The sequence below is a fragment of the Mercurialis annua genome, linkage group LG3 (genome assembly GCF_937616625.2).
Source record: "Mercurialis annua linkage group LG3, ddMerAnnu1.2, whole genome shotgun sequence".
Classification (NCBI taxonomy): domain Eukaryota; kingdom Viridiplantae; phylum Streptophyta; class Magnoliopsida; order Malpighiales; family Euphorbiaceae; genus Mercurialis; species Mercurialis annua.
Genome location: NC_065572.1, coordinates 68,920,918 through 68,943,801, shown reverse-complemented (window position 1 = coordinate 68,943,801; position 22,884 = coordinate 68,920,918). Strand labels below are relative to the sequence as shown.

The 22,884-nt window shown below is 32.6% G+C and overlaps 4 protein-coding genes across 5 annotated transcripts; 2 read left to right on the top strand and 2 right to left on the bottom strand.

The window, feature by feature from the left end:
- Positions 1–996: 996 nt before the first annotated feature.
- On the top strand, positions 997–6,467 carry LOC126672915 (uncharacterized). The gene is made up of 3 exons (XM_050366865.1): positions 997–2,302; positions 2,377–2,391; positions 2,503–6,467. Exons 1-3 carry the CDS (start codon positions 997–999, stop codon positions 6,465–6,467), a joined length of 5,286 nt encoding a protein of 1,761 aa, XP_050222822.1.
- Positions 6,468–10,665: 4,198 nt separating this feature from the next.
- LOC126674187 (cytochrome P450 736A117-like) lies at positions 10,666–12,861 on the bottom strand. The gene is made up of 2 exons (XM_050368593.2): positions 11,658–12,861; positions 10,666–11,349 (listed from the first exon to the last, which is right to left on the bottom strand). Exons 1-2 carry the CDS (start codon positions 12,570–12,572, stop codon positions 10,735–10,737), a joined length of 1,530 nt encoding a protein of 509 aa, XP_050224550.1. The 5' UTR covers positions 12,573–12,861; the 3' UTR covers positions 10,666–10,734.
- Positions 12,862–14,810: 1,949 nt separating this feature from the next.
- On the bottom strand, positions 14,811–17,434 carry LOC126674186 (cytochrome P450 736A117-like). Its single transcript, XM_050368591.2, has 2 exons — positions 16,291–17,434; positions 14,811–15,601 (listed from the first exon to the last, which is right to left on the bottom strand). Exons 1-2 carry the CDS (start codon positions 17,233–17,235, stop codon positions 14,978–14,980), a joined length of 1,569 nt encoding a protein of 522 aa, XP_050224548.1. The 5' UTR covers positions 17,236–17,434; the 3' UTR covers positions 14,811–14,977.
- Positions 17,435–18,406: 972 nt separating this feature from the next.
- LOC126673176 (serine/threonine-protein kinase AFC2) lies at positions 18,407–22,063 on the top strand. 2 transcript variants are annotated; one of them, XM_050367179.2, is made up of 12 exons: positions 18,407–18,641; positions 19,180–19,372; positions 19,667–19,693; positions 19,786–19,939; positions 20,048–20,096; positions 20,190–20,304; positions 20,607–20,698; positions 20,818–20,974; positions 21,063–21,127; positions 21,251–21,348; positions 21,428–21,530; positions 21,632–22,063. In XM_050367179.2, exons 1-12 carry the CDS (start codon positions 18,540–18,542, stop codon positions 21,776–21,778), a joined length of 1,302 nt encoding a protein of 433 aa, XP_050223136.1. In that variant the 5' UTR covers positions 18,407–18,539; the 3' UTR covers positions 21,779–22,063. The 2 variants fall into 2 exon arrangements, with proteins under 2 accessions (XP_050223136.1, XP_050223137.1); XM_050367180.2 differs by lacking the exon at positions 19,180–19,372 and having other exon boundaries at positions 18,408–18,641.
- Positions 22,064–22,884: the final 821 nt, after the last annotated feature.

Sequence of the window (22,884 nt, the reverse complement as noted above, 5' to 3'; positions counted from 1 at the left end):
AATTTTATAAGATAAATGGCCGGTTACCCACTCCTATTAGAACACTACTCCTAATTTTTAATGCTTTAAAAAGATAAAATATGAATGAATAAATATTATGAACATCCATTTTTTACATCACTTAACATTTTCGGAATATAAATACAATTTCATGGATGTTCTTTTAGAGATAGAAACAATATTTGTTAGGCATAAATAGAAACATTCAATTTTTTTAGAATTTTTTTTACAAATGTAGACAAATCTTTTAATTTGAGTAATTTTAATTCAAATTTAAAAGTTGATAATAATTTTTATTCAATTTCAAAAGTGATTTATATATTTATTTTATAGCTTTTATGAGAAAGTTTTGCACGACACTCGAACTCCCGAATATCTCATCCACTTATAATTTTAACCAGAATTCAAATTCGAGTCGAATTCAGTCCAATTGAGTAGGATGTAATTTGCAATTTTGTAATGTTTGATAAGAATAAATGTATATATGAATAAATAATTATAAATAGTGTCTAATAGAACAACATGTTTATGGAAATAGCTATGACACTATGATGAGTAATATTTGTAAGCTTTGTTCTTGAGGGGAAGGCGGTGACCTTCGGATTTTAGCCAGAATTAAACTCCTATCTCTTGGAATATGAGTTGTTTTCTACTAAAATGTTTCGTTGTAGAATTTTACTTCTTTTGTAAATTTTAGTGTGTTTTGTTGTTTTTCAAATTATAGTTTTTTATGTAATTTTTTTCTGTGGCGATCCAAATCTTGATGACCTGAACTTCACTAATCTTTTTTTTTTTGAAATCTCTTCACTAATCTTAAATTCAGCATAATAATATTCCATATTGTTTTATTCATCAAACACAAAGAATTTGGCAGAGTCAGGGACGAAGACGAAGACAGTCTAATCGTTTTTTTTTTCTACTTTACTATGAACTAAAAACTGGAGAGACGGCTTCCTCTTCCGGTGGCCTCCTTCTACCGGTTTTCTGTTTGTGGTCATGGCTTACATTAGTCATGCAACTATGTTTGCTTCAGTATCTAAGAAACCGTGTATTCAAACAATATTAAAGGAAACCTCTATTGCTACAGAAAAACCATCGTTTGCTGAAATTATTACTGGAAAGACAGAATCCCTAATCCCTTCAGCTATTCCTGAAAACAAAGGAGGTTTTATTGCTATCAAGGTAAATCAGGAGAGGTATGAAAAGAGGATAAAGGAATGCGAATTTGCTCTGATTGGCAGAATCATCCTAAATAAAGGAGACACGCCATGGAAAGTTACAGAATTGAAGAAAAAACTTAATGATATATGGAGATTAAACAATACATGGAGACTTATTTCTATTGGGAAAGGGTTTTATTACATAATTCTTTCATCAATGGATGATAAAACTAAAGTTTGGGGAATGGGTTCCATCAATATTAAGCCGGGTATTATTAGGCTTCAGCCATGGATTCCGGATTTTAATCCTACAGATCAAAAGTCTACTAATGCACAGGTGTGGGTTAGATTTTATAGGCTCCCATGGGACTATTGGGATGTTCAGACTCTAGCAGACACGGCAAGGGGAATTGGCATACCTCTTAGGATAGATGCAGCTACGGCAAATGGAGAGTTGGGTCACTTTGCTCGCGTTTTAATTGATGTTGACCTTGCCTCTGAATTACTGAACCAGTTGCTAATTGAAAGAGTTGGCAAGAGTTTTTTCATTGACGTGATTTATGAGCATTTGCCAAATTTCTGCCACTCATGCAAAAGTATTGGGCATTTACCTTCTCAATGTCGTTCCAGGAGAAGTTTTGTTCAAGAAGAATTGAAGAAAACAGAAGAAGTGAAAAGGAATAAAAATTCAGAGTTGAAAAAACAATGGGTTCCAAAATCGGCGGCAATGGAAGCCTCTGATGATGTTCAACCTGATACGGAGAAGCTAGCAGACATAATTCCTGTGGTTATTACTCATGACGATGTTATTCATGAAGAGGTTTTAAAAGGTAATACAGAAATTGTTGTTTTTGAGCAGGATCAGAATAATATTTCTACAGAGCCCCCTTCAATCCACATTGAAATGCCCCTAGCCTTTAAGCTCCCTTCGATGTCTCATCCAGAATATTTTCCAGACCAAAGATCCTTGAATCAAGAAATTGACATCCCTATATTAAGCATTACACGTCAATCCTGGGCTGATATTGCCGAAAAAGAAGATTCAAACTTACCTACATCGAGTGAAGTATGGACAACAGTGACTAAAAAGAAAAGGAATAATAAGAAAAAGGTTGATGCAGATTCTATGCAGACTGCTCTAAGTAAGCGAGCGATCCGAACTCCGAATAAATTGAATTTATGAAGATTCTTTATTGGAATTGTCGTGGGTTTGCAGACCCAAATACTAGAGGTACTTTATTTAATTATTGCCGCCGTTTTTCGGCGGATGTGGTTTGTCTTGCTGAACCGATGATTAATTTTATTGATGTTCCAAATTATTTTTGGATGTCACTTAATTTAGTCTTGGTGGCTGTCAACTCTAAAGAATTGCCATCTCTTTGGGTCCTTTCTAATTCCTCTTTGTTATTATCTAATTATGTGGATATTGGTATACAACATGTCTCTTTTGACATATATGTGAATAACTCCTGTCACCGCATTTCTTGTGTTTATGGTAGTACTTGTTACCGTAGAAGATTGGATCTTTGGTCGTCTCTTTCATCATCTCGTAATAGTTATTCTGGAAGCTGGGTTATCATTGGAGACTTTAATGCCGTGAGAAATCCTTCTGAAAAAACTGGTCGTCCCCCTTTAGAAAGATCTATGGCTGACTTTCGGGACTTTATTGACAATTTTGACCTTGCTAATGTTTCACTTCAGGGTGCTTTGTATACTTGGAGCAATGGTCGTATTGGCTCTAATCGGGTGGAGTGTCTCCTCGACCGTGCTTTAATTTCGAAAGAGTTTGCTGATCATTGGCACTTTATTTCTTCTTCTGCGCTTCCCCGTCATCATTCGGATCATAATCCGATAATTTTTCGTGCTTCAATTTCTCTTGGTCGCATCTCCAGATTTCAATTTCAATCTATGTGGATAGCTCATCCAGACTTTATGGATTTCATCCGTTGCAACTGGTCTGATCATAGTGTTCTTGGTCCATTTCAATCCTTTTTGGCTAAGCTTAAAGTCTTGAGATTTAAACTTCGTCATTGGAACAATTCGAGTTTTGGGAGGCTAAATAGTAACATTAAAGAAGCAGAGAACCGTCTTTCAGCTGTACAAACCTCTATATCATCTCTTGGCCTGACTGAAGCATTACATAAGCAAGAGTTAGATGCTCATGTTGCTCTTGACTTGGTGTTGAAGCAGCAAGAAATTTATTTCAAAGAGAAAAGTAGAGTTAAATGGTTAAAGGAGGGAGATCGAAATTCTGAATTTTTTCACCGCTCCTGCAATTTTCGTAAAGCTAAAATGGGTATTCATTCTATGCTTATTGACGGTGTTCTTTCGGATAATATGGAGCACATCAGTAATCACATTACTTCATATTATGCAAACCTGTTTTCAGCAACTAGAGGCAGACCAAGTGATTTACAAATTGTCAAAAATATTATCCCTCATTTAGTGACTGATGAGGATAATGATGGGCTGACTAGATGTCCTTCGAATGATGAAATTCGGGCAACAGTTTTTGATATGGATGGTTCAAGTGCTCCGGGTCCGGATGGTTTTTCAGGTGCTTTCTACAAATATTGTTGGAATATTATTGGTCTAGATTTATGCAGGTTGGTTTGTCATTTTTTTCAATTTGGCAAACTTACAACAGGTCTTTGTTCAAGTCTTATGGTTCTTATTCCGAAGTTTAAAGGGGCTGTTTCCATTGATCAATTTCGACCAATTGTGTTGAGCAACTTCTGTTTCAAAGTGATCACTAAAATTTTGGCGGATCGTCTTGCATCTATAGCTGAAAAGATCATCTCAAAACATCAATTTGGTTTTATTAAAAATCGATCTATTTCTCATTGTATAGCTACAGCTTCGGAGGGCGTAAATGTATTAAACAAGAGATGCTTTGGAGGTAATATGGCACTACAAATCGATATTAAGAAAGCGTTTGATACAATGGAGTGGAGTTTTATTTTGGAAGTTTTGGATGCTTTTGGCTTCAGCCTGCAGTTCAGGGATTGGGTTCTTGAAATCTTCTCTTCTGCAAGGCTTTCTGTCATTCTAGATGGCTCAACAGCTGCTTATTTTTCTTGTTCTCGTGGAGTGCGGCAAGGGGATCCCCTTTCTCCGCTTTTATTTTGTTTAGCTGAGGATTTTTTATCAAGGTTAATCACTTCGTATGTCCAAGCTGGAAAATTACAGCAGATGAACTACTCCAAAGGTTCTCTCTTTGCCTCTCATCTTTTTTATGCTGATGATATGTTAGTTTTTTGCAAGGCTTCGCTTAGAAATGTTAAAGCCCTGAAATCAATATTTAATGTTTATGGTAAGGCTTCGGGTCAATGTGTGAGTTGGGAGAAGTCTTTCGCTTATTATGGTTGCTCGATTTCTGAGACGAGAGTGAACTCTCTCTGTCTAGAATTGAATATTAAAAGAGGCAGTCTTCCTTTTAATTATCTAGGGGTTCCCTTATTTGCTGGTGCTCCCCGGAAAATTTATTTACAAAGCATAGCGGATAAAGTTACTAACAAGTTTGCAGGATGGAAAGGTAGTGCTCTTTCGATGGCAGGAAGAGTAACTCTTGTTAATTCAGTAATCTTGAGTTCTCTTCTTCACTCTTTCTCTATTTATAAATGGCCCACGAGTCTCATAGAGCACTTGGAGAAATGCATTCGTAACTTTATTTGGACAGGTTCTATTGAGAAGACCAAATTGGTTACGGTTCCTTGGAGGATTTGCTGTCGTGCTGTTAAAGATGGGGGCCTTGGCATGAAAAATCTTAAGGCTATGAACAAAGCAATGCTATCCAAAATTGCTTGGGATATGATTAGTTCTGATACTTTTCCTCTTAACATTCTTAAATCTCGTTTTCTCACAGTTTCGGGGGTTCCAAAAAAACTTCCAATTGGTTCTTCTTTTTGGAGTTCAATAAGGGAAGTTTATGCTTCGGATAAGGTAGCTTGTAGATGGATAATCGGTGAAAATTCAAGGCTCAATTTTTGGACTGATGAGTGGATTGTTCCAACAGTTGCGGAGAGAATGAATTTGTCCTATTCAGTTAAGTCTAAGAAAACTGATTTAGTTACAGACTTTTTTATTAATGAAAGTTGGATTTTGCCGAGCTATATTAGTTCAGATATTGGAAATGCAATCAGATCTATTTCCCCTTGTCGAGACACCTCAGATACTTGCTTATGGGAGCACTCTTTGGATGGTAAGTTCAAAGTTAGCCTAGCTTATATTCTTACTCTTGGAGTCACGGAACAGGTGCCTTGGTCAAAATTCCTATGGAAAGAAATTCTTCCACCTTCGCGCTCTATGATTTGTTGGAGAGCTTTTCTTGGGTATCTTCCTACTGAAAATAATTTACAGAAAAAGGGTTTCAATTTAGTCTCACGATGCAGTCTTTGTAACAATAACAGAGAGGACGTTGATCATTTATTCGTTAATTGCTCTTTCTCTCATGCTTTGTGGATGGTTATATCGTCTATTTTTGACAGGCAAATTAATACAAATGGGTCTCTTCATTCTCTGATTATGGATGCTTCTAATGAAAAATTCAGCCCTCAAGTGTTTTCTGTTTGGAATGTGGCAGTGGTTACCACAATTTGGTCGATTTGGAAACATAGAAACATGATTATTTTTGATGGTCAACTCCCTAATATTCATGGTGTGATTAGAAAAATTCTTTGTTGTTTAAAGGAATGCGACTTTCTTAGTCTTCGACATTGTAATAATTCGATCAATGACATGATAACTCTTAAACTTCTTCGTATTAAAAGTGTACCAAGAAAACCTCAAAGAGTTATTTCAGTGGTTTGGCGTTCGCCTCCGACAGGATGGATAAAGGTGAATACTGATGGATCAGCTTTGGGTGCTCCGGGTCCTGCAGGAGGAGGTGGTATTTTCAGAAATACTAGAGGCTTCTGTCAAGGATGTTTTGCTCTACATTTAGGGTGCTCTTTCGCTTTCATGGCGGAGATTGAGGCTGCCATATATGCAGTTCTTAAAGCTTCTGAGATGGGTTTTCAGTTTGTTTGGCTCGAATGTGATTCTATTTATGTGGTTAATTTATTCAAGAGAAGAGATATGCAGATTCCTTGGAAACTCAGATTACGATGGATTGCTTGTTTAAAGTACATCAATAGCATTCAATTTGTTGTTTCACATATTTTTAGAGAAGGAAATGCTGTAGCAGATGATCTTGCTCGTCACGGGGCGTTGAATAATGGTGTATTCTGGTGGAATCAGTCTCCGGACTTCTGCAATGATTCTTTTTATCACGACTTCTCGAGGAAGGAGAGGTGGAGAATTGGCTAGATTCTGGTTCCATTTGGGTTTCAGAGTGGTGTGCACATTGAAAATTTATTATTCAAGCTCTGCTCATTGTTTTGGTGCAGTATTGTTCTCTGAGATATGGTCTCAATTGTCATTCTCACTTATTATGGTCGTGCATCATCTCCTTGCTCCTGGCTTAATGAGTGGATTGCTTATCAAATTTCTTTTTGCCAAAATAGTCCTCAGCTTAGGAAATTCTATTTCTTAGGCTAAGTTCTCTTTTTAGTTGACATTTTTTCATTGAACTTCTTTAGTTCCTTGAGTTTTAGCTTAGGCGTTTTAAGCTTTGTTTCCCTTTTCTGGGCTGACCCATGTTGGTTTGTAACTGAATTTTATTTTTTATAAATTTTATGGATTGGTAGCGAGAAAAATGATGCATACGCTAAGAGGGTGTCAACCTAGTTGAGATGCTCAGGTGCGTTTCCTGATTTCTCGACTCCAAATTTTTACTTAAAAAATGTGTACTTTCTTATTGTTTTTATCATTACCAGGCGTAGCTAAACTTTATATCAGGGATTAGTTAATGCTTCAAAATGTAATGTTTAACTAGTTTATTTATTCTAAAAAAAACTAGTTTATTTATGAATCTTTAATTTATGTATGCGGTGTTTATAATTCTTAATGTTTAATTGTGCTTGATAATGATTTCTGATGAATTATTCATTGAGAGATGGTAATCTCAATAGACCTATAATTATCAATTTAAGTGTTTATTAGAAAGAGATTATAACAAATAAGTATAATTTAAGAGCTTACTTTATAATTTTAATTAAATTAGAGGAAATGTTATAAAAATTCATAAATTATATATTTTTTTAATTTAATCACGAAGTTTGAAACGTCTTAATTATATGTAGGAAGTTTTATTTTTTATCAAATCGATACATGAGGTCATTATAATGTAATGATGTGCCTGCCAAAAATGACGTCCATTTCAGCAAAATCACACCAATGAATGAATGTCGACACATCAGCATATATATCGAATTGAAAAAAATGGAACTTCCTATATACAATTGAGGCGTGTTAACATTCCTGATTAAACTGAGAAAATAGGTTTAGTTTATAAATTTATTTAACATTATCCTTTAATTTAGTCAGTTTTTTTCTCTCAAAATTAGAATATATATATATTGATGAAAAACATCAAAATATATTGCAAATCAATAGTTATAAATTAATATTAAAAAAAATCTAACAGTTGATCTACTAAAACAACACAATATATATAATTGGATCCTAAGAATGAAATCTCAATAGCGCCTATTTTCCGACGAATTCAAGTGAGGAGAATTCTCGAACGCTATTTCCATCCTTAAAACTCCAATTATTACCTTGCTTTGTTTCCAATATATTGGAAACAAAATGGACCGATTATAACCTAGATTTATCAAGAACTTTAAATCTGAATCTCGAAGTGATCATCATGCCATATATGCTAGTACTCTGTAAGCTAGAACTAGCTAGAAGCCAATTTTTTTAAGGCATTAATATATTTGCATGGATAATGTTGTAAAAAAGAAAAATTTACCGGTGCCAAGATAAAATTAAGTTCAAACTGCACTTTGACTATGTCAATTTTGTGATCTTACATTTTGTGGGTGTATGTAATTAATTATAAATGTGACGTTACTGTGGCCCATATCCTTAAAGCAAAACTTTTAAACTCAATAAACTTTTTGTTTTTCTTGTAAAAAAGTAAACATATGATAGCAAAATAGTGGATCGATGTTCCAATAGCAAATTGATTTACTCCAAATACTAAGATACGAATCGATTAAATTACTAATTAATATAAAAAGTAGTGGATTAGTGTCACTAATGTTTTTGTTCTTATTTGTCAAGGCTTCGATCACATGTGACTGGTCAACTAAATATTTGAGCTAATCAATTTAATGTGTCACCATCTCTTGGATGCTTGGAGTATTACTTATGGCATGCCATAGTTTTTTCTGTTAAAAATGGATATTATCGACTAATTAATTTGAGTACATCACAAACTTTCACTACACACCAAAAGGGTCAAAAATCTGATGATTTGGAAGTCAATTTTTTTTTTAATTTTTTTTAAAAAAAAAACCTATTGGACCACGACAGAAAAACAACCAAGTCATTAAACAATTTGGTAGATTGTTTTATCTTGGCTAAACCCATCTAGAGGCCCTTGTACTATATCATTTTTGTGCAAAAAGCCCCTGTACTATTTTTTTGTTCTTCAAATCCCTCTACTTACATAATTTTTGATTTTTAGGTCCTTTTTTTGGTTTTTTTCAGTCCCTTCACTTACAATTTTTTTGTTCCTCTAGTCCCTTAAAAGGACCTAAAAATTAGAATTTTGCCAAGTACAGGGACCTGAAGAACAAAAAAATAGTATAAGGGCTTTTTGAACAAAAATAATATAGTACAAGGGCCTTTAGATGGGTTTAGCCTTTTATCTTCTATATCACCTCCACAGTGACTAATTTAATGGCTATTAGAAATTTTTATCCTCATGTTTGACTCCATTCTAAATTTGAATCTTAATGATCCTTTTATTTCAAGCAAACATTATTAAAGATACAATAAATCAAACCCTCTTTTAACAGATTTTTATTTAAAAGTCAATTTTTTATATAGATGATATGTGGCATTCATGTAACATTTTATTAAAATGAACATAAATGATTTATTTTTATTTTAAACTTAGCATAATAAAAATATAAATAACCTTCTCTCGATGACGCATGTATCACTTAAAATAAAATTTTGTTACAAAATGGTACAGTTCATTATTGTTAGTAACATTATACATCAGTTTGGAACAAAAGAAATACTAAAGTGTAAATTGAAAATTGAGACAAAGCAAGGATCCAGTTTATACATTTAGCCCTAATTTAATTATAAAAATATAGAAATATTTGTCTATTATCTATTGGTCCTTTCTTTTCCATTTTGCACAAATCTTGAACAAAAAGTCTATGGTCATCCTTAAAGACTTTTGAAAAACTGAATTTTGTACGTATAAATAAGTTAATCAATCAAATAATCAAACCTAACGTTTGTACTAATAATTTACCTTAATTTAATTTGCCGAATACTTTTGATACATATGTATACTCTTGTTTCTGGTGTTTTTATGGCTGTCTCTTGATGAAATATTATGTAAGAATTCGATGAAAATTGTTCAGTGGTAGTGCTACTCCACTAGTTGCATAGATGTGTTAGTCTACAAAGATAGTTAAAATTTAATTTACACAAATATTCTCCGACAAAAAAAAAATTACACAAATATTACAAAATAATATTAATTAAATTGATTTTTTTATAAAATTAAAATTAAACTCTTAATTAAACTATTTAAACATAATAAAAATCAGTAATCGTATATTTTTCAAACATCAATTTTACTTCTTGTTGTTATGTTTAAAAATATAGGTTTACAGTAGTTTTTATGAAATAAATTGACAATTAATGATGATTAAGATAATATAATAAAAGTGAATAAAATTAATAAAGCAATCGTTTATATTTCACATTAATTATTTAAATTAAAATAGTAAATTTGCGTAAAATTTATAGACAAAGTGACAATTTTATTTGCTACAAAACATAATTACAACATTTATCAAGTACTAGTCTCGCTTTGCGTGCTACGCACGTGGCTCGTAACGTGACTCGTTAAAAAAATCAAATTAATTTTTTTTGTAAATTTATACATAACTAACAAAAATTTGGATAATATTAATTGTGTTGCTATTGTAGTCAAACTAAAAGATTGATATTCCTATTAATTTGGAAAAGATTAGCTATTTTTTCTATACTCAATTAATATTCCTCTATCATGATACAATTTTATATTAATTAAAACTCTAATTATAATAATTTTTTAGTAATAATTATTATCATTAATTTGTTAATGACTATAAAACCGTTATTTAATATGGATTAAAAAGGGTTATTCCGTAAATTTGCCTGTCCCCCCCCATCCGTGCTTTTATATATAGTATAGATATAGATAAAGCAATTAGATAAAAGTAAGAAAGGAAAGAGCATTCCATTTCAATGGCTCATTTTTTTGTCACAATAAAACTGAACTTAATTTATATATTTTTTAAATATGTTGAATTGAACAGAAGTAATCAGTTTGATTTATTTTCCGATTTAGTTCAGTTTTTTTTATTAAGTTTGAACAAAAACAATCTGAAATTAAAAACAGAACAAATTTTTTTGTTTTGCTTCGATTATTCAATTTGATTTGATTTTGCACAACTTAGAGAGAAGTCGGGACAGCAAATGCAAGAAGAGGATTCTTCCTACGAGTAGTAATACCAAAAGTTTCAGCAATATCTAAATCCTCTCCTTTAACTCCATCAGGTAATTCCCATTCAAAACTCTTCACTATATTAGCCAACACAAGCTCGACCACCGGCATCGCAAATGAAACACCCGGGCAGCCTCTTCGACCAGCTCCGAATGGAATAAACTCAAAGTCATGACCTTTAAAATCTATACCATTATTCTCAAATCTTTCAGGCAAAAACTCTTCAGGTTTTTTCCATGTTTGTGGGTCTCTTGCAATAGCCCAGGCATTGGTTAAAACCATGGTTCCTGCGGAAATGTGGTACCCCATTACTGTGACATCTTGTGTTGTTTCTCTTGGTGCTAGTAACGGGAACGGAGTGTGCAGCCGAAGCGTCTCTTTGATCACCAATTTGAGATAATGGAATTTTTCTAAATCAGCTTCAGTTATAATGGTTGATTTTTGATTTGTTATTTTGTTCACCTCATTCTGTAAATTTTTCATGACTCTTGGATTTCGTATGAGCTCTGTCATTGCCCATTCTAACACTGTTGAAGAGGTATCAGACCCACCAGCAAACATATCCTTGATCAAACCAAAAAATAACAGAGTAAAAATCTAACGTTAATGAGAGAGAACTTATATGTAAGGCATATTCCTCATCTTAATGCCTAAAAAAATGAATGTTGATACTTACAACATGCGGAAGTCGTCTTTGAATTAAAGTTAGGCTTAATATAAATGGGTAATGTTATATAATTTTCTTTTTCAACCGACCTTTTTTAATCCACCTTAGTTTTTGCGATATACAATTTTGGAAGGAAATTGGACGATTCCCGTGTAAATTTATTAAGTAAAAAAGGAAAAAGAGAAGGGTGCATAGTAGTAAATACCAAAATGAGAGCCTTGATACTGTCTGTTTGAAGAGAATTCCCAGCCAAATTATGGTCTTTTTGCAGATGAAGCAGAACATCCACAAAATCGTTTCCTTGTTCCTTTTCTTGAGTTGATCCTAAGCTACTCACATGCTCTTCAAGTATTCCATTTATAAATGCATCCATCTCTTTAGCAGTTCTATCCAAAGCAGCATCAAACCCATTTATCCAATTAACCCATCGAAGCCAAGGAATAAAATCCCCCACACTAAAACAACCCAACAATCTCATGAATTCTCCCAACAGTTTTTCAAATTTTTCACCATCTTCTTTACTGTACTTCCTTTTAAAAGCAATTCTACTTATTATATCATTCGTCACATAACAAAACATTTGGCTTAAATTTACAGCCAAAGACTCAGAAGAAAATTCTTTTATTTTCGCAATCAACAAACTTACTTCTTCTTCTCTAACAGATTTGTAAGACTGAACACTTTTATTACTTAGAAGATGCACTACACAAACGCTTCTCATCTGCCGCCAGTACTCGCCGTATGGCGCGCCGGCGACGTCTTTGGAGTTGTAGAGAAGCTTCTCGATTGGGTTAAACTTTGGCCTGCTTGAGAAAATGAGATCGTGGGTCTTCATGATCTGTTGTGCAGCTGCTGATGATGAGACGATGAGAACTGGTTTGCTGCCGAAATGAAGCAGCATGAGATCGCGGCCGTAGCGTTGAGATAGTGGTAATAAAGAGCGGTGAACGAACATCCCAAGCTGGTGGAGGTTTCCGAGAACTGGGAGTTTTGGCGGCGAAGGGGGTGGGTTTTTTCCGGTGGCGGCCGGGGAGGAAGTCAGCCATTTGATGAGGAAATAAGCAAAGACTAAGAAGGTGAAGATTGAAAAATACAGCGGATTTAATAAGGAAGTCAACATGTTTAATTTCAAGAATGGTTTTGTTTTTGTTTTTACACTCAGATTCTTATAAATTGTGATCTTTAATTCTTGATTTTCAATATTGAATTGATGGGCGCTTAGGGTGCTGCTGGTTGAAGACGATCATGTATTTTTATTTAAAAGCAGGTTGGTCCAAATTCAACACCTAAAGTTTCGATACAAGGAGATTAAAAAGTCCATGTGATTTGTTTTGTTTATCTAGTGGGTGGCAGTCAATTGCATCAAAAGAAATAAAATATGAGCAATTTTAATTTCGATAGTTGAATTTTGAAATCCACATTCAAAGCTTATTCATCGAGTCTGCCTTCGCTATCCATCACTTATGACTTGAGATCATAAATGATTTTAGGCAAAAGGTACAAATTGATTCCTATGGTCCAAGTTCGGAAATATTTAGACTCGTATGTTGGATTGCATCTCACTTAGACCCCTGTATTCATAAAAAAAAATGATACAAAAGGACCTTAGACCCCTGGATTGCATCTCACTTAGACCCCTGTATTTTTAGCTACATTAAAAATTCTGTTTCTTTAAAATAAAAAAATACAGATAAACCCTCAAGGGTTAGAGATCAGAATATTTAACTTTAACACTTTATAGTCTAAAACGAGTACAATCTTTTTTAAAAAATAAAATAAAATAATTATTTTAATTATGCTAAATTAATGAGAATTATTTTTTATTTGTTGAGAGATTTTTTTAAACAAATATATAAATTAAAATTCAAAAATATTATAAAGAATGATCTGTTAAAATTTATGACAATTGTTTTTTAAAATGGCTTAATCGCCAAAAAATGCCAAACTTATACGTCTTGTGTCAATTATAGCCAAACCTTTAAAAATCACCAGATTTAGCCAAACCTTATATGTTCTGTTTCTTTTTTAGCCATTTTTGAATCGAACCGGTTTTTCTGACACCGTGTCGTCCACATCACCGCCAACTAAACAATTGGCTAGCATGACAGCTGAAATATTTAAATAAGTTTTGGCTATAACTGACACAAAATGCATAGGTTTGGTATTTTTTGGTGAATAAAACTAATTTTAAAATTAAATAATTAAATGATCAATTATATTATAATAACATTCATATATATTTAAAAAATAATATTTTTATTTAAACTAATTAAAATTAATTAATTTTTTTACTAAATTTAAATAATTCTAATAATTTTTTTACATATTTGATGGATATATAATTAATTTAAATTCTATTAAAAACAAAAAATGTCATATTCATCTTAATTTTTTTTTAATTCCAGTCGTCGGTTTTTGACGTTGCCGCCGTTTGAGACCCAATTGTTCGTCTTCCGACGAACAATCTGAGTGTAATATACACAACAAACATACGACAATGTTCATAATTCAACAATACACGCATAAATACAAAAATAATCACTGAATAGACTGCTTATTTAAAAGACGAGTGTAATTTTTTTCTCATTTTTTTCTTTAAAAAGTGAAGCTCATTGTGTTGTAATTAATATATATCATGATGTTTATAAGTATAAACGCATATGTCATTTTACTCGGCATAGCCAAAAACTTACCATAATTTACACATAACTATTTTATTTATTACCTTAACCCAGTTATAACAAGATCTCAACAACATTAAAAATAATAAATCAAGTTCAAAATCATCATGAACATTAAACCCTTTCACCAAATTTAATTCAACATTAATTTCTAAGTAATACATTAATTTATTTTTTAATTACATATTCATTAAAATATATTATAATATAAATTTATTAGATTTAATTAGGTTTAATAAAAAATTAAAATTAATTTTAATTAGTATTAAATAGGAAATATTAATTATTTTTAATATATATAAATTTTATAAATGATATAATTAATTTACTAATTATTAAATTTAAAAATTGGCTTGAATTTAAAATTAGGTTTATTCACCCAAAAAATACCAAACCTATTTTTTTTGTCAGTTATAGCCAAACCTTATTTAAATATTTCAGCTGCCATGCCAGCCAATTGTTTAGTTGGTGGTGACATGGACGACACGGTGTCAAAAAAACCGGTTCGATTCAAAAATGGCTAAAAAAGAAACAGAACATATAAGGTTTGGCTAAATCTGGTGATTTTTAAAGGTTTGACTATAATTGACACAAAACGTATAGGTTTGGCATTTTTTGGTGATTAAGCCTTTTAAAATTATGTAAAAATCAAATAAAATTTGAAATTACATCAAAGATACACAATATTCAATTCATCTAATTTCATTTGAAATAAATTCCATACTTATTGTTTATGATATTAAATACAAAAATTCATTTGGAAATGAATTTTGAAATAGAACCATTTAAATGAAATTAATTTCATTCTAAAATTGACCAAAGTAACACTATCTAAAAATGTGTTCTAGTGAGAAATAGGAAATACAGAAGCAACAAGGGGACTCTTCCTACTAGCAGTCATACCAACAGATTCACCCATATCCAAATCCTCTATCTTAGCTCCATTAGCCAAATCCCACTTAAAATTCTTCACAAGATTAGCAATCACAAGCTCAATAATCGGCATAGAAAATGAAATCCCCGGACACCCTCTCCTACCAGACCCGAACGGAATAAATTCAAAATCATGACCTTTGAAATCCACTTCACTGTTCAAGAACCGTTCAGGCCAGAACTCTTCCGGTTTGGTCCATGCCTTGGGGTCTCTCGCCATAGCCCATGCATTGGTTAGAACCATGGTTCCTGCGGCAATGTCGTAGCCCATGATTTTTACGTCTTGCATTGTTTCTCTTGCGGCTAGCAATGGAAATGGAGTGTGTAGCCGTAGAGACTCTTTGATCACCATTTTGAGGTAATGCATTTTGCTTAGATCAGCTTCTGTGATTATATTAGATGAGCTTGATTTTTCATTGGAGACTCTGTTTACTTCGTTTTGTAATTCTGTCATGACTCTAGGGTTTCTTATGATCTCTGTCATTGTCCATTCTAACACTGTGTATGTTGTGTCGGCTCCACCGGCAAATATGTCCTTTCAACAGAAAAATTAGGTGCAGAGAATGAAATTAGCTTAATAATAAAATATTGAAAGCTAAAGTCCAATCTCTGCCACCTATTAATTACTAATGAATTGGATTTCGGATCCAATAATGCTCATTTTATATGCATAATTGAAATAGGCTAAAGACGATATAATCCAAACATTTTTTTCAATTCATTATTATTTACAACTAAACTCTTTTACTTCTTTTTGATGAATAACTAAACTCTTTATAGTTTTCACAATTTTATTTCTTATCTTTCATATTTACAATTATTATGTCACAACTTGTGTTTGTATGAAAAAACATAACTAATATGATAAGGGTAATAGTAATAAATTTTTAAAGTTTTAGTATCTTTTGTGTTTTACGTGTTTTTAGACTAATCTAAATGAAATCTACGTTTATCTGTTTTTTTTTTTTTTACAAAATGAAATATTGAAACTTAATTGCAATAAACTTAAGAAATTGTGATAAAATTGTGAAAAATGAAAAGATTCAAGTGTAACTGATAATAAAAGTAAAAGTTTAGATTTTAATCATATTTATGCTATTTAAATATTAAAATCTCATATTTATTATTCAAAGTTCTGTAAAATATTTGAATGATTTAATCAAATATTATCCGCTTTACCCTTAAAATTACTTATGAATTTATTTTAAGAGAGTGTTTACATACCAAAATGAGAGCCTTAATACTTTCTTTATCAAGATTGGCAGCCATTTTAGTGTCCTTCTGCAGCTCAACCAAAACCTGCACAAAATCCTTCACTCCATCGCCATTAAAGCTTACTCCTCTCTCTAAACTACTCACATGCTCTTCAACAACACCATCTATAAATTCATCCAAACCCTTAGCAGTTCTATCAACATAAGCATCAAATCCATTAAATCTACTTACAATCCCTCCAAGCCAAGGAATAAACTCTCTAAGATCAAAACTCCCCAGTAAAATCATCAAATCCCCTAACAATTTCTGAAACTTTTTACCATTTTCCCCGTGCTCTCCGCTGTTATATTTCCTCCCAAACGCGATCCTACATATTACATCGTACGTAAAACCGGAAAACATTTCACTCAGATTCACCGGCAAAGATTTAGATGAGAATTCTTGAATCTTCTCTACCAGGCAAGCTACTTCTTCTTCTCTTACGGATCGATATGTTTGAACTCTTCCGTTGCTCAATACGTGCAGTAGAAGAACACTTTTCATATGCTTCCAGTGGTCGCCGAACAGTCCACCCGCGACATCTTTGTAATTGTAGAGAAGCTTCCCGATTGTGAAAAATTTAGGTCTGTTTGAGAACGCGAGATCGTGTGTTTTCGTTATTTCTTTTGCTGCATCTGAGGAGGAGACGATAAGTGCAGATTTTACGCCGAATTGGAGAAGCATAAGATCAGGGCCGTAACGCTGAGCTAAAGAGAAAAGTGACCGGTGAAGGGATGCATCGACTTGGTGTAGGTTTCCGATTATTGGGAGCTTTGGCGGCGAAGGCGGCAGGTTTTTGCCGGCGGAAATAGGAGAGTTGAACCATTTGATTACAAGATAAACAAATAAAAGGAAGGAAAAAAATGTAACATAAAAAGGATTCAGCTGGTTCAACAACTGAGTGATGCTCAACATTTTCCCGAGAAATGTCTTGATGGAAACAATAATGTGTTGGAATTTTCACACAAGAGGAGGTGATGATCAACTCAATGCCAAGATGTATGCATATTTTAGTCTGACAATAGTCAATAGATGCCTTCTGTGTAGTTGTTTAATGTAACGTGGTTCACAAGAAAACAAAACAACAAAATAAAAAAAGACATGTTAGGCACTGCTATTTTTTTTTTCTAGAGAAGATTGGTAAAAGAAATAACAAGGAACACATAGAAAAAGTCACTACATACAACAAATACACTTCATAGCTTATTCCTGCTGCCAAAAGATAACACATCAGTAAATAGTAAATATCATTATCATAATATGAAATGCTGAAACTGACTGTCTGAACTAGGGAGCATGACCTTTTACATCAGAAAATACTTGTGTGAACCAAATTCGTCATATAGAATTATAAACCATCCATTCAATATCGTCTGACATATTCACATTCATGGAGCTAGAAATTGTATCTTGAAGTCAAATTTGACATTCAGTTATTGTCTTTTTTTTACAGTAGCGGCCCAAATAACTTTTAAAAAATATCGGTACTTTAAAGTTTATAAAGAAACATCATTTATATCAATACACCAAGTAATTCATTTAGTTTATTAAATATTAATTGATTAATATTTTTACAAATAAATATATAGTATTGTAAATGTATCATGTAATATGTATTATAAAAATACAATGTTTAAATTTAATTTATTAAATAGATTATTAATCATACTATATTTTTATTTAATTTGATCCTATTATGATTAAATTTTTTAATCGTATTTCATATTTATTCTATATTTTTAAATAGTATAAGCACTCAACAATAATCTATTAAGATCGTGTGTTTAATTTTTCGATTAATACTCTCTTCCTTCAATCATATGCTAAAAGAAGGCTAGAAGTTCTAAACTTATAGAAGCAAAGAGGCCCAAACAAGACGCGCGTGTCGATAACTCTCTCATTATTCTCAGTCAGCTGTTAGCCCACGCTAACTTAACAACAGTTAAATCTAACCCATAGTTCACGAAACAAACCACGTGTCGCAGTCATACACACCCCAAGACGACGACACGTGGACGGTCGATTCTCCTCTCAACCGCCTTCCCCACCAATTATTGTAGGTTAAAATTAGGGTTAGCTACAACGTTGCCTTCGCACATTAAAAAAAATTGGATAAAGAAAAATTCTCTTATCTTCGTTAACTTTGTCTGGTTCTTGTCAAATTCTGTCTATTAGGTTTTTCAAATCGCCTGTAATTCTATCCGATTGTGATTCCGATCATGGAAACGGAGCGCGTGACCGAATTTCCCTTCACTCACCTGGATCGGCGACCCAGAAAGCGGGCGCGTTTGGGCTGGGACGTCGTGCCCTTAGTCCCTAAGGTATAATCTCGTGTCCTTTAATTAGATTACATGTTCTTGATTTTTGTAGATCTAATTAAATTTATTTATATCCTGCTGTGAAATAGATCAGTTAGGGTTTGATATTTTTGTGTTCTCAATAGATGTGTTATAGATCTGAATATTAATTATTATTAGGTTTTCGAGATTTCTGTTGATTCTAAAAAATTTACTTTTCTTAGTTTTTGTAAATTTTTTATTGATTTGGATTAGAGAAAGATAATATTTTTTTAATTGATTTGGGAAAACAAATTTATGCTATTATCTGATGTAAGTTAACATTATTTTTATTTATTTGAAAAAGATGCATATTTTGTTATATTTTTATTTGTTTGCTGAATTAAAATTCTTGCATAGAATCGTTATTATGGTATTGCAGCCTTGAATCTAATGAGATCAATTTATTAGCAACTGCAAATTAGTGAAGGGAATTATACCTTACAGATGTTAAGGTATCAGGTGAAAAAACAATTTTAATTTAATATATCGGAGATACATAAAAATGAGTGGCTGTGTGTAGGCTCAGGTAGGATTGTTTTGGGGACAAGAGGTTGGAAACGTACCAAGCTATGCATCTTCTGGAGAAAACTCAGACCATACTACTTCTCTATATGTTAAAGGAGTGGCTCCTCGAATTGGTTCTCCCCCATGCCGGGAAGATGACAAGGATGGCCATTACATGTTTGCTCTTGGAGAAAATTTAACTTCTCGCTGTAATTACCGCCTTACTGTCCATGCAATTTTTAATTGGTTAATAGTTAGGCTCTGTGATAATAATTATTTAGCTGTTAATGTTATGTTATGCATTGGAAGTCTTGCTAACTTGGTCGACATTTTCTCTTATCTTCTATTGCATTTACACATCTTGAGCTCTGAAAAATTCGTGTGCAGGACATTTTTTCTGCAGTTTTAACAATTTTAGTCTAGGTTCATCTCTTTTTAGAGTGTTGATGCTTTTACAAATTTACTGACCTTGGATTGTTTTTGTGTTTGCTTGGCTCTTGCAGATAAGATTCACAGCAAAATGGGTGAAGGTATGTACCTACAGTTATTTCTTAATTGTATTCTGTTTTATCTTTCATTTATTTGGAATTTTATGTATCTTTCTCGTTTACTCCTTCTGTAGGTACTTTTGGTCAGGTCCTTGAATGCTGGGATAGAGAAAGAAAAGAGATGGTAGCTATCAAAATTGTTCGTGGGATTAAGAAATATCGTGAAGCAGCAATGATAGAGATTGATGTGCTGCAACAGCTTGGTAAACATGATATAGGTGGCAATCGGTGAGTGCTCTTTAGAACTATATGAAGCAATCTCGTTAACAATTGCAGAACATGCAATGGGATTTGTTAAATGTTATGTTGGTGGTTAAATGGGTTTATTCCTTGCAGTTGTGTGCAAATAAGGAACTGGTTTGACTATCGTAACCATATATGTATTGTAAGTATATAATTAATTTATGATGGATTAATTTCCCCAATTCAAAATTAATTCGGGGGTTAAGACTTTGGGTGAATGCAATGGTTTCAACAGGTTTTTGAGAAGCTTGGACCAAGCTTATACGATTTTCTTCGCAAAAACAATTATCGCTCATTTCCTGTTGACCTTGTCCGTGAGATTGGAAGACAACTGTTGGAATGTGTAGCATGTGTGTAGTAATTACTGGCTCTACATTTTTCTTTGCATTTTCTCATATATAGCGTTTCTATTCTTTGTATGATCATTGATCTGAGGTTGTACAGATCTATTTGCTTGTGCATGCACCCAATTTCATTCTTCATTTTGTCATCTCATTTGTTGAGTTATTTGATGCATCTTTTTTTCCTACTCTTAATAATCTTACATGTTCTAAGAGATTGTCATGTTGCACTTGTATATCATCTAGGATAAGGTTGAAAAGGCGGCCTTTTCATTTCGTTGACTGATGTTATTTTTAATTGGATGCTGCAGTTATGCATGAGTTGCGCATGATTCATACTGATTTGAAGCCTGAGAATATTCTACTAGTCTCTTCTGACTATATCAAGGTTCTTGATTACAAGGTAATACCCATGCTGGCCTTTTTGGGAGCTGTTATTCTTTTGATATATTTGCAAATGTTGTAAGATGATTATGTTACAAGTGCATGATTTATGAAAAGTTCAACTTTTGCTGTCTTCAGAGTTCTTCGCGATCTCCAAAGGAGAGTTCCTACTTCAAGAGGATTCCTAAATCCAGTGCTATTAAGGTGATTGATTTTGGTAGTACTACTTATGAGCGCCAAGATCAAAATTACATTGTATCAACTCGACACTATCGTGCCCCAGAAGTTATTCTTGGTTTGTATTTGATACTGCTCTCACTTTCTAAAGTTTATTGTGTATTATATCAATGGGCTTAATTTAATATCTTAATGTGTTCTCTTAGGACATGGATGGAGTTATCCTTGTGATATATGGAGTGTTGGTTGCATCATGGTGGAATTATGCACAGTATGCTACTTAGCCTAGCTTCTTTAGTTTCTGTATTTTTTTAAAACCTGGATTTAGCTTTTGCTCTCAGTTAAGATATTCTATAACACAAACCATTATATAATACTTCAAATCTGTTAATAGGGTGAGGCGTTATTTCAAACACATGAGAATTTGGAGCACCTGGCAATGATGGAACGGGTACTTGGGGCTCTACCTCAGCACATGTTGAAGAGGATCGAGTAAGATTTTGTTGTATTCTTCCTTTAATGAAATTCGTTGTTGCTTAGTTTTACTTAATATATTTTCATGATGGGTCAGTCGACATGCTGAGAAATATGTGAGAAGGGGTAGGCTGGACTGGCCTGAAGGTGCCACTTCAAGGGAAAGTATTAAAGCTGTTCAGAAGCTACCTCGTCTTCAGGTTTGTATTTGTGCTATGATGTTGATGTTTAGTTTTATACTGCAAGTAGTGCTTTTAAGTTAATTTTTTTTTTAAAATACTCTTCTCTTGCATTGGTGCAGAATTTAGTAATGCAGAATGTAGATCATTCAGCTGGAGATCTTATACACCTATTGCAAGGGCTGCTTGGATATGATCCATCAGATAGGTTAACAGCTCGAGAAGCACTAAGGCATCCTTTCTTTACAAGGGATTATCCAAGGAGGTGACTACCACATCGTGCATGAAGAATGTTATGTAGCCTGTTCTGGAGATAGCAGTCCGAGATGCAGTTGAAGAGTTATAAAATCATTGAATGTTCCTCTCAATGTTGTAGTATCTCGGATGTACAAAAGTCTTAACCATTCATGTGCTTAAATCTGCCTGCATTGTGCGCTTTCTCTCTGCACAATGCAAACATGCCTTACTAACCCCTATTAGCTTGTAGATTATCTGAAAATTCAAATGTTAAATTTAATTCTTCATTTTAGTATGATGGTTTAAATTCGTTTTCATATTTGTTTCATATTTTTAGTGTTATTATTTTACTTGTGCAATCCAACTTAATGCAGTAACGAATAGCTCTCTCTGTCCCTACGAACAAATAAGGCTTAATTTCTTAAAAAAACCTTCACCTTGCAATTTTTCTTCGTTTATACCCGACCTTGTAAAGACACCATTTATACCCAATTTTGGGTTTTTATGTTTCATCTCTACCCATAAGCATTAAATTGTACCTTTTTCATTTGGAAAAGAGTTTAAAACATACTTTTTTCTATTTTAAAATATATAAATAAATCCTTAAACTTAAAAAATAATCAAATACATCCAAATAATTAATTAATTTTTTAATTTGATAAAATAATAAAAAATTAAAAAAATTATTACTATTTTTAATTTTTTTTGTCGGAAATATTTTTAAAAAAATTAAAAAAAATAAAAAAAATTCGAAATATTTAATAAAAAAATAAAAAAAATTATTATTATTTTTAATTTTTTTTGAAAAAGATGGTATTTTTGTGCTATTAATAACATTAATATCTAATTCGTATAAAAGTTAAAAATGAAGGATTGTTTTAAACTTTTTTTCAAATGAAAAGAATACAATTTAATGCTTTTGGGTAGAGATGAAACATAAAAACTCAAAATTGGGTACAAATGGTATTTTTACAAAGTCAGGGTATAAACGAAAAAAAATGCAAGGTGGGGGTTTTTTAAGAAACTAGTTTTGCGTTACGTGCTATGCACGTGGCTCGTAACGTAACTCGTCAATAAACATATTAGTAAATTTATTTGGTTATTAAATATTTTTTCATGCTGAATTTATTCTTCTTTT

Bases quoted from the DNA above. Each gene is read 5' to 3' on its own strand.
- LOC126672915 (XM_050366865.1), top strand. From the start codon at position 997: ATGGCTTACATTAGTCATGCAACTATGTTTGCTTCAGTATCTAAGAAA.
- LOC126674187 (XM_050368593.2), bottom strand. From the start codon at position 12,572: ATGTTGACTTCCTTATTAAATCCGCTGTATTTTTCAATCTTCACCTTC. The intron at 11,350-11,657 runs GTATTTACTACT...GGTTTGATCAAG, and splicing joins GTATCAAGGCTCTCATTTTG to GATATGTTTGCTGGTGGGTC.
- LOC126673176 (XM_050367179.2), top strand. From the start codon at position 18,540: ATGGAAACGGAGCGCGTGACCGAATTTCCCTTCACTCACCTGGATCGG. The intron at 19,940-20,047 runs GTGAGTGCTCTT...TATTCCTTGCAG, and splicing joins CATGATATAGGTGGCAATCG to TTGTGTGCAAATAAGGAACT. The intron at 20,097-20,189 runs GTAAGTATATAA...TGGTTTCAACAG, and splicing joins ATCGTAACCATATATGTATT to GTTTTTGAGAAGCTTGGACC.
- LOC126674186 (XM_050368591.2), bottom strand. From the start codon at position 17,235: ATGTTGAGCATCACTCAGTTGTTGAACCAGCTGAATCCTTTTTATGTT. The intron at 15,602-16,290 runs GTATGTAAACAC...TTCTGTTGAAAG, and splicing joins GTATTAAGGCTCTCATTTTG to GACATATTTGCCGGTGGAGC.